Source organism: Astyanax mexicanus, chromosome 22, assembly GCF_023375975.1.
Source record: "Astyanax mexicanus isolate ESR-SI-001 chromosome 22, AstMex3_surface, whole genome shotgun sequence".
In the NCBI taxonomy this organism is placed as follows: Eukaryota; Metazoa; Chordata; class Actinopteri; order Characiformes; family Acestrorhamphidae; genus Astyanax; species Astyanax mexicanus.
Window position 1 is genome coordinate 24,511,532 of NC_064429.1, and position 16,479 is coordinate 24,528,010.

The window sequence follows — 16,479 nt, forward strand, 5'->3', positions numbered from 1 at the left end:
GTTTGCATTTTGTATTGGTTGGCAGCAGCTTAATTTCGCCTGCTCATGACAACACTATACTTATAGTAGCATCAATAGTATACCATTTCATTTCATCAGCCATGGTTAGTAGAAGAGTTTCTGAATGTTACAGTTATTTCTGTAAAAAATTCTGGATGTTCTTAGAATGTTAACTTTTTTAAACATTTTGGTAACTTTGCTGCAGTGTCACTTGTTAAGTTTTTATTGTTAGTTTTGGGAATATAACTTCTAAGGTTTCCATAACATTACTTTGCAGCATACCAGGATAATCTTCCTCGAACCAAATTTACTGTAAAAAAAAAAAATATATATATATAATATATATATTATATAAAATATAAAATATAAAATATAAAATATATATATATATATAAACATATACTGAGAACACTTAAAAATGATGAGTTTCTTTGATTTTACCAAATTGAAATCCTCTGAAATATAATTAAGGAATTAAGGAGGAAGCTGAATGATCACAAGCCATCAAACCAAACTAAACTGCTTTAATTTTTGCACCAGCAGTGGAATAAAGTTATCCAAAAGCAGTGTGTAAGACTGGTGGAGGAGAGCATGCCAAAATGCAAAAAAAACTGTGATTAAAAACATATTTTTGCATTGCTCATTCCTAGAAACAGGGTGATTTTAGGCTATTTTGGTGAGGTTTGGGTTGATATGAGAACAGTGTAAGAGTAGGTCACTAGTATAAAGATTTATTAAGAGCAGTACATTCCTGTTGCAAAATGAAACAAGTCAAACCTGTTTAATCAGATTCAACTTGTGTTCTTTAGGAAAAAGTTTTTTTTATTATTATTTTTACTATTTTAAATAAATAATAGATCTGATATTTAGTATTTGGTCTCTGAATTAAATTGCTTTAGCAGATAGAGCTGTAGTATTCTGAAATGTTCCTCTGGGTTCCCAAAGGTACTGTTATGTAATGCAATGTAATTTATTTTATGATCTTTATGATCTCAGATCTTCAGTTTTATCTTGATGCACACTGTCGTTCCATCCATGTGAAACTGTCCACACATGATCTCCAACTGTAAGTTTGCTAATGAGGGTGAACATCATTCTTCTACAGTAGATATAAACCCACAGGAGGATCAGTAGATCAGTATCATGAAGGAAAAGCAGTGTTTCCTAAATAGGAGTCTGTCTGTTTGCAGTGGTTTAATAGCCTTACCAGAGTTCATGACCTGGACACATATTTTATAATGCAGTGATGCATCAAAATAATTTTGTAGGTTTTTGCTGAATTTGCTACTTTTTTCACCATTGACTAGATTACATAATTTATTTAGTTTTTGCTTTGCTTTTTTCCTACAAAACTGCACATATTTATTACACATATTTTTTTAACATCTGCCATTTTTAATATCCCAGCAGACAAACCAAAAGCAATTTACCCCAGCAATGCCATTCTAGTCACACATTTTGCTAGCTAACAAGCTAACGACCTCTGCATTCTAATCATAAATATTACCTCATCGGTGCATTTTTCCTAAAACATTTAATTTAGCAGTGTTACTCAAATAACACATTTACTTTAGAAATACTAATCTAGTCGCACATTTAGCTAGCTAGCTAACAACCTCAGCAGAGCTATTTTCATTATACATTGACCTCAGCAGTGTTACTCAATTAATACATATATTTTAGCAATACTAATCTAGTCACACGTTTAGCTAGCTAGCTAACTACCTCTGCAATGCTATTTTTATCATACATTTACCTCAGCAATGTTATTTATACAGCATTGTATAATTAGAGGTGCATGAATACTGATACCATGCTAACAGACTTGAACTTGCAAAGAGGACCCGATACCTAGTGTTATCAAATGAACAACTTCATCGCTCAATTAAGAATTATATATATTCAGTGCCAGATCCACCGCATGAGAGATGGAGCCAGCGAGTGAGGTAAAACTAATCTTTATTTTTTGTCTAAGCATAATTTCTATATGCTTGTTTGGAAAAGTAATATTTTAAATATTGTAAGTTACAAAATTAACTCAAAATTAACACATTAACTGTTGCATTGCAGTACTTTACACTAAAAACTACACTTTTAAATAATGCTCCTGATTACTTTGTTCTACACAGGTATCAGTATCAGCGTCAGTGACAAAATACACACGTACTCGTACTCGGTTAAAAAAATGATAGTACTAATTATAATCTTTCATTATTTCGGTACTGCTGTTCTAGTCGCATTTAGCTAGCTTGCTAACCTAATTACCTCAGTAATTTACCTCAGTGGTCAATTTACTACATCAATTTACTTCAGCCTAGCTATTCTAGTCACACATGTAGCTAGCTAGCAACCTCAGCAGGTTTTTTTTTTTTGTTATAAATTTACCCCAGTAGTTAAATATAAATTTGCATCTTCATTACTACTCAAATCATGTGTAACTACATTACTTTTATTTAATTTACACAAAGAAATCGTTGTGTCTTTGGTTAAAAAAGAAAAACAAGTGCTAAAGCTAAGTTAGCTCAGCTAGGTTAATGTTATTAGCCTAACTGTATGTACAGCTTGTTTTTTAGCTAGAAAACAGCTAATTTGTAAAAAGGTAGCCAGTAAACTAACACCAAACATAACGAGTGAAGCTGAATGCTTTATTTTTTTTAATTTATGTATGTAGATGATTAAAAAGAAATTAAACTTACCATCTCTCGTGTGTAAATATCTTACTCTCACCACACAGTCAGACAAAAGGCAAGGAAAAATATATTTTTGTCTAAATATATTTAATTGCAAATATATGTTTAATATACAGTATTGCTGGATGTTGTATATGAATGAAACTGCATTTTGTCCTCAGCATACTATGCACTGCTCTATGAACAGTTCTCTTAGCACTCGCTGATGGATGTACTGAAAAGATCTTTTGTCATTCATTGATACATATAGAATTTATACAGACAACAAAATGCATTTTTTAAACTCTTTATTAATAAAATATAAGTAATTGACCAAATAACTATAAATAAACATCTTTTTCTTTGCCCCAATACATTTGTAGCTCTTAACAAAGATACAGAAAAAGTCACACACACATATTACACGTTACACTATGTGAAATGATCCAGAGATATGATCCACAAACAAAAATTACAAACCACGAAATGGCAAAAACCTTAAAGGGACACTCTGGCCTTATTGGACAAGTCCTTTCTGTTGTTATATGAATGAAGGAGACCAAAAGTGTGCCTAGAAAGTATTCTTCATATAGTTACACTACATCCATCAGCATCTGTGTTTACTGCAGCCTCAGCTTTCTGTTCTTGGCTGACAGAACTCAAAGCAGTTTGTCCATTCTCAGTTCTCATTTTTCATCAACACAGTGTTCCTGTCTGGATTTTCACCTTATTACACAATTATGACTGTGCCAGGGTCAAAATTCCTGAGATACATGTGATTATTACATGAATAAACATGATTATGTGCATTGCACTGCTCCCACATAGCGGGCTGATTAGAAAATTGCATGAATTAGCACTTTAATTCCAAAAGAAGTGCTTGAATAAGTGAGTGTATGATAAGAGCAAGCTGCAAGATTAGCCCTTTACGTGTGAAATAAACATTAAAAAAATGCTTTTGTTTTATAGAAAAAATGGCATCATTTAGTAGTTTGTAGTATTATTTTGCACGATAAAACAACCCTTTAAATTGTGGCACACTAAAAATAATTAAAAAAATAAAAAATAATTTAGCAAAATAAACATTTGTATATATTTATATACTGTGTATACTCATTGCTGCCTATTTTAACAACATTCTCATTTTAAAAGTAAGGTTTCAGAGCTGCCCAATACTTTCCTGTGTGAGGAAATGACTGAAATTATATACATAAGTAAAACAAACAAGTGTATTGTTTAGACTGTGGCTTATGCATAATTTTAAAACATTTTGAGACATTTTAGCTTAGCAACAATTTTGTAAATAATATATTGTTTGGATTCAAAACAATAATATATTATTCATTTCAAAAAATCTATTTACATTTACAGCAAATCAAGATAATACATAGTGAATGTTCCAGGCTGAGCAAGTCTCTGTTGATGAAGCTTCAGTTGAGCTATTGATGGATATTATGCTGATACAGTCTGCTCTGCTGAGGCATGTGGGTGGAATTCACAGTACAGAGAGTTCTACCATGATAGGCTCTGTGCTGACAGTAACACCTGGGTATTCTGGTGGATTGTCTTCGTGGCTGGTGTCCGTCGCCGTTGTCCTCTCGACCTTGGCCTCCTGCTGCTCCGGCTCTTGGCTCTCGATTGTAATCTTCACCTCCTCGTCTTTTGCTATTTGCGCCTCCTTCTCCTGCAGCTCCACCTGTTCTTTTGCGGCCTTCAGCTTCTCCGCTTTCTCTTCCTTCTTCATCTTTAGGTAGTAGATGAGGTTTTTCTCGGGGTAGGCCACCTTGGACAGCGGCAGCTTGTAGATGGTTTTGGTCTCACTGGTGATCAGGAGGAAGGTGAGGGCGGACAGGCAGAAGGGCCAGGTGCATGCTGGGAGGCCAAACTGAGGACAAAACCATCAGAATAACGAGCCGTTATGAATCAGAGTGCAGAACTGCAGCATCTATCATCTCTACAGCAGCTGTGTTCTGTTGCCAGCGTGTGAATAATACTTACGGTGGCCATCACGTTGGAAATAGCGGAGCCGAGGTAGGCGCAGAAAAATGCTGAGAGGAAATGAGAAACGAAATGGAGGTCATTAGAGGGCCGCTGATAACACGGCAAATTGTTCTTACATAACCAGAATTATTCAGGATTGAGGAAATACAAAATTGTTAAATTGTTGTGCTTGGGAACATACCACAGACGACAGCCAGGAGATGAGTCTGCCACGTGAGAGCATAGAACATTCCACCGACTGCAATGCATGCTAAAACACAGTTGTAACCCCACAGGCCGAAGTAGATTTTCTCGAATGGTGAAGCAAGGGCGAGACCTGAAAAAATACAAATTACGCCATTAACTTAAAATTAAGTCATTTAATCATAGATGTAAGTCATTTTTTATTTTCTTTTTTTAAAGATCACTTGACCTAGCCATGCTACACCTACAAATGCTGTTGCCAAGCTTTGCAAAGTGCTGTCAAAACTCCCAAACAATCCAATCTGTAATGTTATTCATTCTAAAATGTATTATCAATGCATTTACATTAAAGCAGCAATATGCAAGAATTGCAAGACTAGGACTTTCTCTAGTTTCTGGACTCTGAAGAAGGACATGCTTTACACATGCATTTCTGGACAAGCTGAGAGATACAAAACTATTGCTTACGGTAAAAGGAGTATGTGGGCTAATATGTAGAGTAATATTACACGATTTTACACAAATATGACTCTGGATACATAACATTATGCAGATTTTTTTGTCTTGCTTGCTTTTTCAGAGTTATATCAGCCAAACCGTAAATAACAATGATAGAGTTGATTTTCTTCATATTGAAGGTGAGTGGAACATCACAATGACTTTGAAGTTATGTAATTTTGCTTTATCTGTATTGTTGCATGCAATTTTTTTGGTACTGCAGATCAGATTACATTTGTTGTGGTGAGCAGGCCTACCCACAATCATTAGATAGATTGCAGAAAAGACTACCAGAATAAGGTGCCAGTTTATTGCATGGTACCACATACTAGTATGGCCGGTTCGATTTATCTATCGCATGCCCCACACAGACAAGTGTTTCTCTACTGACACAACATCTACACAATAACAGCCCAATTATTGCTAATTTGCTTGCTTTAACATATTATAGGAAATGCACAGTTGGATGCAAATGGACAGTTCAACACGCTTGGATGAGATCAGTAAATATATATGTGTGCTTTTTTGTTGTGTAGTCAAACTGTCATCTTTTTCAATCTGATTTATTTAAAATATAAAACGATTCCTTTAAAAATCCCCTTATATTGGATGCAAACATTATTTAAAGCTTGTAAAACAAAGTCAAAATAACACTTTCTAGAAAGGAATGCATTTGTAGGCACAGTGTGGATAGATAAAATAGTGCTTCATTTATAATGGTCTTAAGCACACTTACCTGAGACCATACCAACAGCTGAGCCAATCACTGCATGCACACAAGTGATTGGTGAAGAAATAAACAGAGCGATGATGAATATTCCTCCTGTCCAGGGATTATCACAGCCATAGACCTGCCCGATGCCCACCGGAATGGACTTGAAAAGCTGAGGGAACACAACAATAGCAGAAAAAAAAACTGGTCACTTAAGGGGGAATTATTTTTTTATTTGCACTAAAGTAACCTGTGCACTGGAGCATGGCTTCATTTACTGAAGTTCATTTTGCTTGTGCTGACATGTTTATGTGGGGTTCGACAAATCTGGTGCCTCGTGCAAGAAAAAAACGCTGACTCTCTGAAAATGTGGCACTTCCAGCTCGCTCGAATTCCATACTTATAATACCAGCATCTTCTAAATGACGCATAAAGCATGTGAGCTTACTATCAGCGCTGACGATTCTCTCCTGGCACCACATGTCTAACTGGATGCTGCCCTTAAAGAACCCCAAAGTTCTTTTAACATTCGTCCAACAACTTTAACAACTGATTAAGTGACTGTGGATTAATCACTTGCTGGCCAAAATGATGATCCCACATACTGGTATATGATAATATTCATGTTTTAATGTGGAAATTATTTGGTGATTCCATAATAAATCCTTGCAAATGTATTGTGGTTGAATTTTGGCTAAATTATCAGTGCAAATCTTGAGAGAAACAGATTTATAGACTGAAGAGTAAATTATAGGTTTTGGAACTGATACAGTTACACACTATACCAGAGTGTAGAAATAAATACACAGGGTAGGGGTGAGCAACATGACAATATTTTATGATATCAAGAAAAAATTGCAGCAAATGTTGAGTAATACTGAATACAAGAGAGAAGAGAACAACATTTTTAATAATCTGACATTAATCTGAATTCACTGCCTCAACTGGTTTGATTTGCATTGATTTGCATTTGATTGCATCATTAAAAACACAATTTCAGTTTGCAAGAATCTAATTCTACTGATGCATTTTATCACCGTGTCAAAATATTGTGATTAACAGGAACGCACAGAATATATTTGGCTACCAAGATTCTTAGTCCAGATATGACAAAAAAAGTACTTTCAGTATTCAAAATAATTTTATGCACCTTTGTTTATCATGATATTTTGACACACTCACGAAATGCATCAGCATTGCTGGATTCTACTAATGTGAAAAGACAGAATAATGATGTTTTTGATGAATTGATCAAATCACAGCCAGCTGGGATGTGAAAAATGCAAATGAAAAGCAATCAACAAACTACAGATTAAAAATATATGTCTTAAAAGAACACTGAACATTTTAATTTTAACTCACTTTCCTATACATTTTGGTGGCTGTTGGAACACAGAAACTCTATGGCTTGAGCGTATGTAAAAATACATGGGACTGAATGGGAGGAATGAGGGATGAAAAAACAACAAATAGATGAGTATATGCGTCAGTATGGCTGTGGATAATAACTAAAAAATTGCATGCATTTTGGTGGCTGTCAGGAAAACAAAAAGGACTAGAATTTTGTATAGGCAATAATGAATGGGAGTCAATAGAAGGAACGATGGATGGAAATAAAACATAATAAAAAACGAGTGCAGAACAAACAGCATAACAAAAAAACAGACCAGCACTCTTTACCTTAGCATAATCCAGCTCGCTCCACGTGATGTTGGGGTAGGAGGTGCGGGGCTGGATCAGAACCTGAGGGAAGTGCAGGTTGTAATGGCCTGTAGCCACCATGTGTAGACACACCAGGATGTTGAAAGGCAGAGTGAACACAGGCAGGTCCCAGCGGCTGTTGATTGAGGCCAGGGCGCTGGAGAGGATCGGGCTGCAGGACATGAAATATTCACATTGTTTACAGCCGTGAACGTCTTTCACAGCTTCTCAGCTCGAGCTAAAACTGTGAGCCTTGTGGGCCTCATGCTGGTCAGCTTTCAGTTTGGGATTTGTAGAATAGAAGCAGTGAAGATGCTCTGGTCTATTTCAGGGTGTGGACTGGAAACATGTTCATGTATTATGTTTTCTAGGGTTGATTTGCAGTGGTAAAAGCACCAGTCTGTAAGATTTATTTTATTTTAAATTGACGGAAGTTGTATTACTGAGTATGAAAAGAATAAAATATTAGAATTATTACATTCATTCTGAAATCAAAGTGGTCTGGTAGGTTTTGACATTTGACAATCCTGTTATCCATAACCTTCTTACAAAAAAAGACTTTACAACTATAATGCTTTACCCTTTAATAAGTTATCACCCAAATTATTATTATTATTTTTTGATTATCTTTTAGTAGCTGTTTTAAGGCGATAAAATATCAAAAAGATTCTGGACACTACATTTCATAAATGCATTCAGCAACTTTAGGTTGCAGATATTGCTGACACAGATTTGGAAATGCACAACACAGCTTGTCTAGCTGTGTAGAGCAGTATTGCTAAAACATTAGAACTCCCTAGAGCAATAGGGCATGGTAATGAATCAGAAATTAACCAAAACAGACATTCAAAACATCAAAACGATATAATCTTGCCCATAATTACCACACTAAATATTACAGTATTTTTTTTATTCTGTTAATATTTTCTTTTGTGTGTTCATGTACTGTCCTTATATTACAGCATGTGTAACCATGCGACTCAACCCCATTCAATCTCTGCAACATGGACACAACATGTTGCAGAACAGTTGAGCAACTTGAGCAACTCACATCAAAGTAAAAAGCCTTGTCCAACGTTCATTAAATTAACTGTTCATTAAAATGACTGTATTGCAATTAATCATGATATTGATGCATTGAGCATTGAGCTATAAAACAGTGTTGGAACTGTGTTCTTTAGAACAATGGTACTCTATCCAGGACTTTTTGGATGAGTTGTTTGACCTCATTATAGATCTTGGCACTGTATGCAAACAAATCTGCACAGCAATGTTCCTAAAAAAAGTGTGCAAAAAATCTTCATTGTACAGTAGAGACAGTTACTCCAACAAAAGCATGATATACCTTTAATTTCAAGATACCTTTGTCCATAGCATATTGAAAAAAAAGCACTTATAAAGGAAGAGATCTCGTCTCTGACCCGGGCAGGCATGCTCTCCTACTCAGCTCTATGGGTTTGACATTTGATAAACTGGTGAGACATTCCTTCAGTTTAAAGAGATCATATGACTTTGATTAAGGGAAGAGATTTCTCCATGAATCTTATCTATTTTGTCTTCCCTCAGCGGTCATGACCTGTCATTGTGACCTGCTTTGACTAGTTTTTTTTCTGCCACTTTTCTCAGCTTTAAATGCCAGACCTGCAGAAGGGCACTGTCCTCCATTAGCCTCCGTAAGACCTGAGGCAGGAGCGCTACTGTAGGGGCATGTGTTTTTTACAGCTCACGTTACTGTAGACACCAGGAGGACACTCACCATGCCATCGACATGAAGATGTTGGGGAGCAGAAGCCACCAGTACCAGTCGCCTGCGTCGGAGAAGACGGCCATCAGAAGACCCACCAGGATTCCGTTGTATCCATATAGGCCTGCTGCGATCGCTCCCCTGAGAGAACATGGGAACATTTATACTTTTATTAAACTTTTATAGTGATTCTATAATTAATATAAGAAGAGGTGGGCGATATCGTAATTATCTGATATGGTAATTGTGATTCTGCATGAGAAAGCAGTCTGTAAACTGATCATAATTGATCGTGGAGTGTTACCTCAGGCTACAGCTTGGAAACACCCACACCTGTCATGAGGAGTTATGAGGTGTTATCTTGTGGGGTAAGGCGACACAAATTATCTGCCAGACTGATGGGACATTCCATTTCTGTTGTTAACTTAAGTGCAGACATTTAGCATTTTTTGATCCACAGTGTCACCTGTGTACCAGCAGTACCACATAAATACAGTACAATACCACCCACAGTGGACTGGAAAGAAAATGGAAATGTACCCGGACATAAAACCCAAAAAACATGGGATTAGCAAAAAGGAGGTGTTATCTTGAACAAGTGGGGTTGATCATTGGCCAGTGCGTTCGTATGAAAGTGATGTGCATTATCAGTTGGGGTTGTAATGAGGACTGAAAGTGGGTGCCAGATGATGGAACATTCCATTCCATAACACTCACAGTGGACAGCCCAGTGATAATGTGGTAATGATCGTGACTGGCAGCTTCTGGCTTTATTTGACCATGTATAAAAACAAATGAGTGAGTGGTCCAGCGGTCTAAAGCGCTGCCACTATGAGCAGGAGGTCGCAGGTTCGAACCCCCGCTCATGCAGTCCTAATGAATAGACCACTGAAGTCGTGTTGTCATTTTGTAGTCGGCGCCATGTTGTTTATGCCCATATTTGGGGCTCCTTTGGGGTTCCGTGTCTAAGCCGTCCAAGTCAATACGGGATTTGAATGGGCTTTTCAAAAACCGGCCTCTGTCACATTCTGTGGAAAATAAATATGTTAAGAACCCTGTACGTTTTATTCTGTGTACATTTACCTCCTAAATATCACTGGATCCTCTGAATTTCGAGATTGTTTAAGGGGAGTAATCAGAAAAATGCTAACTTTAAGCTAATGCTTAACTGACGTCACAGCACCGCGGCTGGAAGAGACCCCGGACTGGATTCTGCATAACACCAGTGAACTCCCATCAGAAAGCGTTTTGGATTATTATGCTTCTTCACAGCGGATCATTAAAGCATTTAAACAGGTGAAAACTCTTTCAGTAATGTTGAGCAGTGTAATGTTGAGCAGTGTAGTCTGTGTTAGAGCTTTAAAAGGCAGATAATAAGATAAAATGGCTCTCAGTTCGGCAGCGCTTCTCCGAAGGGTTTAGTATTTAATTACGGTCATTAGTTTATAAAATTACAACACCTGACCCAAATAATCAACTAACATCTAACTAATTAACTAATCAACTAACTACCTGCCCTCACTGAGGCGGCAACTAACCAGAAACACCAATTTATTTCACTGCATAGTAAAGAAGGTAAATGTTAAAACGTGTTACAGCTGGTTCTGGAGTATCACTGACCTGTTTTAGTGATTTTATCCTGTGAGACTCTCAGCTCTCCTCAGTAAGGGCAGTTAGTTAATTATTAGGCTCAGCTGTGTGTAAAAAGCTCCTAACTGACGGCTGGAGTTCTCTGGTGTTGCGCCGAAAACAGTCCCCTGTTAACTCCGCTGTAGCATTAGCTTAAAGTTAGCATTTTTCTCATTACGACCCTTAAACGATCTCGTGATTCAGAGGATCCAGTGATGTTTCAGAGTAAAATGTACACAGAATAAAACGTACAGAGGTCTGAACATATTTATTTACCACAGAGTGTGACAGAGGCGGGTTTTTAAAACCCCCATTAATTTTTTTCATAGGGAAAAACCGCTTAGACAGGGAAGCCGTAGGAGCACTACAGAATGACGCACGACTTCAGTGGTTGGGTAACTGGCCGTGTAAATTGGGGAGAAAATGGGAAAAATTAGAAATAAATTATATAAAAAAAAAAAGAAATGACCTAACATTCAGTGCATATACTATACCCTGCTCTTAAGTTGCACCCATTGCTGACATGGACACAGCTTGTCTAGTCCCTGTAGCTAGGTGTTACCAAAAGAGTTGGGCTCTTTGGAGCAGATAAGCATGAACCATTCGGCACCATGTTAAATGCCAGAGTTTGGATACAGCAACTGCAATGAAATAGCAGGTGTCCCAATATTTTTGTCCCCATATAGCATATGTACTGTAAACTGAATGTGTCAGCACTGTACAACATATGTAATGCCTTGCTAAGTGCAGTTCAGTCACTGACCTAGTCTTAGACTCCCTGTAAAACGTGAAATCCACCGGAGATCCTATGTAAACCTATAGTTACACATAGAGGTGGGTAGTCCAGATCCACTTTTAACCAGTATAATATAAAGGTAGTTTGTGTTTTTTTATTTTTTATTTTAGTGATTCATCCAATGCAAAGCAATGAAATAGCAGGTGCCCCAAAATATTTGCCCCCATATAGTATATGTACTGTAACCTGAAGTGTGGAAGTACCTGTTTTGTCTGAGAATAAGGGCAGAGATGGTGGAGAACAAGGTGCCAACAAAGCCATTGAGCGCCACCCATCTGCTCTGGAGGATGAGCCCAGCGAAGATGATTAGTCCACTGAGGGGGTTGTTCACAAACATGACCTGCGCTGCCCCTCGCAACACCCAGTCCAGGATCTGGAAGAGGATGAACTGACCTGGACACAAGACATATTCAACAGGTGCTGCTGATTAGCATTGAGAAAATAATGTGCAAAAATGCTGCAGTTACTGTAGTAAAAATTATACTTAAACATCAGAAAAATATTAAAAAAAACAATGACCAGGAATATGTCATAAAAGGTGCAATCATTACCACCCATAGTGGACTGTGCAGTGTGTGGTAATAATAGTGAGCGGCGCCTTCTGGCTTCAGTTGTCCAAGCGTCAGAAGCTCAGAAATCTCATACACATTCAATGCAGGATTGACCTGCAGGTCAATGCAGCCTTCTTTGGCTTCCATTGAACATGGCAAAAGTCATGGGACACAATACTAATACACCTTAACTTTGGATCGACTGTGCGATCGCATCTCGCTTCACACCAAACAATGAGGAGCATCATAAAAGCATTTCCTTCATAGGGTTAAGAACATTTGTAGGCTTTTCGTCTGCGTGCACTTATTGTTTCAGACCTGGGTGTGGATCTTAGCCCAAACAAACAGAGCCCCCAGGAGAGGAAGTGAAGTCAGGAGTGCACTGATGAGCACACGAAGAATGCAATTAAATAAGAAAATGCAACATTACTGATTTTTGCCTCTTACACCGATTGCTTCTGCTTACCTCTGCCAGGTCTTTGTTCAGGATTTAATAGGATTAACCCAAATACCACGAGGCCAAGCCTAATATTGAACTTGGACAGCTTCTTTCAGAATACACTTAGCACAATTCACCTCTAGAAAGGCTTCAGAGATTACAGCTGCTTACACTTACACTATCAGATAGCCACTGGTGCAGGGTGTCAGTCACAAGGCCCAACACGAGAGCACTGAACAGGTGACAAACGGCATTCCTACAGTAAATCTTCAAGCATGACTGAGGAACTGTCACTGATAAGCATCTATCATACACTGTACAGAACAAACAGTCACTGCAGTACAGTTAGAAAAAGAAGGTTCTAGCATCTTGTTGTGTCATCTTTAGCTTGGGTACAAGATTAGGTACTGCAGCGGTTGGTGCAGCTGGGCCTGTAGATTCTTCACACTTGTAGGTTGTCGCATGGGCCCCCTTAAATACTTGAAAAACAATAAATCTGAGGAAAACCAGAAAGGCAGAACTAAAGCTCTTGCTACAAGGCCTTCATAATTGAAGTAATTGTTGTTGGATCCCAAAACCAGGAATGATCTCAAAGTCAGTCATTTCTCACTAATAGATGTGTTAAGTTATTCAAAAGCAGTGTGTAAGACTGGTGAAGGAGAACATGCCAAGATGCATGAACACTGTGATTAAAAACCAGGATTATTCCACCAAATATAGATTTCTGGACTATTAAAACTTTATGAATGTGAACTTGTTTTTTTGCATTATCTAAGGTCAGAAAGCTCTGCAAATAAATCCTCTAAATGGCAATATTATTATGTGGCATATGGATAAATATTGTATGTAGTTTATAAAATAAAACAACAATGTTAATTTTACTCAAACAAATATCTATAAAATAGCAAAATCAGAGAAACTGATTCAGAAACTGAAGTGGTCTCCTCATTTTTTTCCAGAGCTGTATACATTTTTACTCACTTTACCACGTGTCATAGTTATTACAGCACTTTTATGTAAAGAATCTAATCTAGCAGCCTCTAGCCTTGGAGAGAAAGCTTTATAGTAAATGACATTGACGAACATTGACGTAGGAGTTTGAGTGCACTCATCCATAAATGTCATTGCATTGCCCCTGGGGCAGAGCTGAAGGCTTTTTAGATACAGATCTATAGTTAACACGTACAGAACAACAATGGATATAACGTGACTGCTTTAGTGTGTCCCGTTCTTTCGGCAGTGTTTTTCATGTAGATCATGTAAATTGTTTGTGCACGGCTGTATGCCTGTGTCCAAAAGTTTGTGGACACCGCTTTTAATAAATGCAACTTTACATTGCATTCACTGCTGACACAGATGTATTGCCAATAGAATCAATTGGCACACCATTCCTAATACCAGACATTGTCTAGGGGGTATGAGGTACTTTTTAATGGCATTCAACCTTACCTTTCATCCACTCTGCTAAGGGAGCCATGTCTCCAGCGAAGTACGACACAAACCGGGTCAGTCTCGCCTTCGCCTTGGCTCTGGATGAGGGTTCTGCAGGGAGGCGCTGCTCAGGCTTCTCGGAGGCCTGTGGCTTCTTCTGCCCTGTCTGAGGAACTGTATTAGCCATGAGTGGTTGGAGCTCCTGGAAAAGATAAAAGACAACACAATGTTTTAGAAAATTATATTTTTTCTCAAGATCGGTGAAGATTTCTGAAAGTCTGAAAATATACTACTTTATTTACATACAAACAAAATAATTGTTGGACATTAATTGGTTAAATTTCGACTTTTAAATTCAATGTGTCCTACTGTATTACCATAAACTAATTAACCTCTTTGACCCTAGATTTATCATTCAGATATTAATCTAAAGGTAGAAACTATTATGAATTATTTGTCAAGCAGTAAGCTTACTTTGTGGAGTCCCACAAGGTTCTATTTTAGGGTTTACTCAGTAACGTAGTTATGAAAGCGAAGATCTACAGCGTGGGTTAATATACACAGTTTAAAAGGTTACATCACAACAATAGAAAATTAATTCGCTTGTTTAATCTTATTGTAATCTACTGTAGGTTTACTGAGTCCCACAAGGTTCTATTTTAGGGTCTATAAAATTGTGAAAATAATGATAGTACTCTAGTTATAAGAGTGAAGATATAAGGTGTGGGTCTACATTCACGGTTTTATTGATTAAAATACAACAAAAGAAAAGGAATATTGGTTTACTCACTATTATATTATTAAAACGCATTGAGTCCTACAAGGTTCTATTTTAGGGTCTATGAAATTGTGTAAATAATGACAATTATAAATGTAGTTGAAATATTAATGTAGTAAAAATGAAGATCTAAGGGGTTTTATAATTACATTACAACCCAATAAAACTAATATAGGTTTACTGACTATTATAATATATAATGACTATTAAAAACTTTTATTGAATATAGAATCAAAATGTCAAAACAGAAATGCTTTCCAGCCAGAGAAAAAATAACTGCAAGAATAACATAATTTTTTCAGGATTGCTTTGATCTATTGTCATAATGCACTATTGTTCTTTTTGTGTGTTCTTCATTTATGTTTTGTTTATTGTTCTTCACTCTATTTAGTTGTATTGTTTTAGAGCTCCGTGTAAGCTGGACCCCACACAGGCTCACGGAGTAAGTTGTGCAACACCAAGCGTGACATAATCGGGTTCAAACTGCTTACCTAAATAACATCCGGATAAATAAATAAATAAGCAAAGTCCAGATCTTGCCTGTCTCAAAGTATTTTATAGAATGATAAATTTAATCATAACATTTCCTAACATGTGGAGTTAAAAGGTCCAAATGGCATCACTGATTAGTTTTTCTTACCTTAGACTGTCTGGGAACGGGTGATCTGAAGAGGTTAGAGATATTGGCAGGAATACCCTGAATCAGAATTTTAAGCAGATCAAAATGGAAAACAGTGAACTGCTTATTTTCTGAAAGGCTGCAATAAATACAGGAGATTAGAGAGTTATATTAAAATGTAGAAATAATGCAGAAAAATGAGTTACAAAAAATATCAATCTACCTCTGAGGAGTGTGTCCCAGGCATGAATAAGGCTTTAGATGGTTTTCTGCAATGTTCTCCAGGTAACCAGCAACTGTGCAGAAGAAGCCAATCTGAGGATGTTTTATAGAGCACTAGTGAATGGAAAGCTCCGCCTACTAGCACTTACTCACTTAGGGAAATGAGCCAGCGGGCCTAAATTCTTTCCTTCTTCTTTTCCTTCTTTTCTCTCTCATTTTCTCATTCTCTCTCTTCAAACTATTTTCCTTCTCCCTAGTGAGAAGGAAAAAAAGAGTAAATTAAAGTATACTAAGCATTATTATGCTATAGTGCACTGTAGTGTATTTGTAGCCACATTATTAATCAGTATATTTAAAGAGTGCTAAAATGGAACAAATTTTTTTTGTACTTTGGGTTATTATACTTTAATTGTATGAAAATAGTAAAAAAAAATAAAGTCTCACTTAAATTGTGCTAAGTGTACTTACCTGTTCTAAAATGGAACTAGTTTAAATATACTGTTCTT

At 37.0% G+C, this 16,479-nt stretch overlaps 1 protein-coding gene across 2 annotated transcripts; it reads right to left on the reverse strand.

Annotated features, from left to right (window-relative positions):
* Positions 1 to 3,969: 3,969 nt before the first annotated feature.
* On the reverse strand, positions 3,970 to 16,115 carry slc14a2 (solute carrier family 14 member 2). 2 transcript variants are annotated; one of them, XM_049470698.1, is made up of 10 exons: positions 15,975 to 16,115; positions 15,773 to 15,829; positions 14,373 to 14,556; positions 12,137 to 12,326; positions 9,521 to 9,649; positions 7,744 to 7,936; positions 6,088 to 6,235; positions 4,852 to 4,986; positions 4,668 to 4,717; positions 3,970 to 4,554 (listed from the first exon to the last, which is right to left on the reverse strand). In XM_049470698.1, exons 1-10 carry the CDS (start codon positions 15,996 to 15,998, stop codon positions 4,165 to 4,167), a joined length of 1,500 nt encoding a protein of 499 aa, XP_049326655.1. In that variant the 5' UTR covers positions 15,999 to 16,115; the 3' UTR covers positions 3,970 to 4,164. The 2 variants fall into 2 exon arrangements, with proteins under 2 accessions (XP_049326655.1, XP_022523126.2); XM_022667405.2 differs by having other exon boundaries at positions 15,773 to 15,890; positions 15,975 to 16,058.
* Between the last annotated feature and the right edge of the window lie 364 nt (positions 16,116 to 16,479).

What these genes read in the sequence shown, in the direction of transcription:
- slc14a2 (XM_049470698.1), bottom strand. Translation starts at nt 15,998, where the DNA reads ATGCCTGGGACACACTCCTCAGAG. An exon ending in TCTCCTGGCTGTCGTCTGTG is followed by an intron (nt 4,718 to 4,851) that starts GTATGTTCCCAA and finishes ATTTCCTCTCAG; the next exon opens with CATTTTTCTGCGCCTACCTC. An exon ending in TTTCCAACGTGATGGCCACC is followed by an intron (nt 4,555 to 4,667) that starts GTAAGTATTATT and finishes TTTTGTCCTCAG; the next exon opens with TTTGGCCTCCCAGCATGCAC.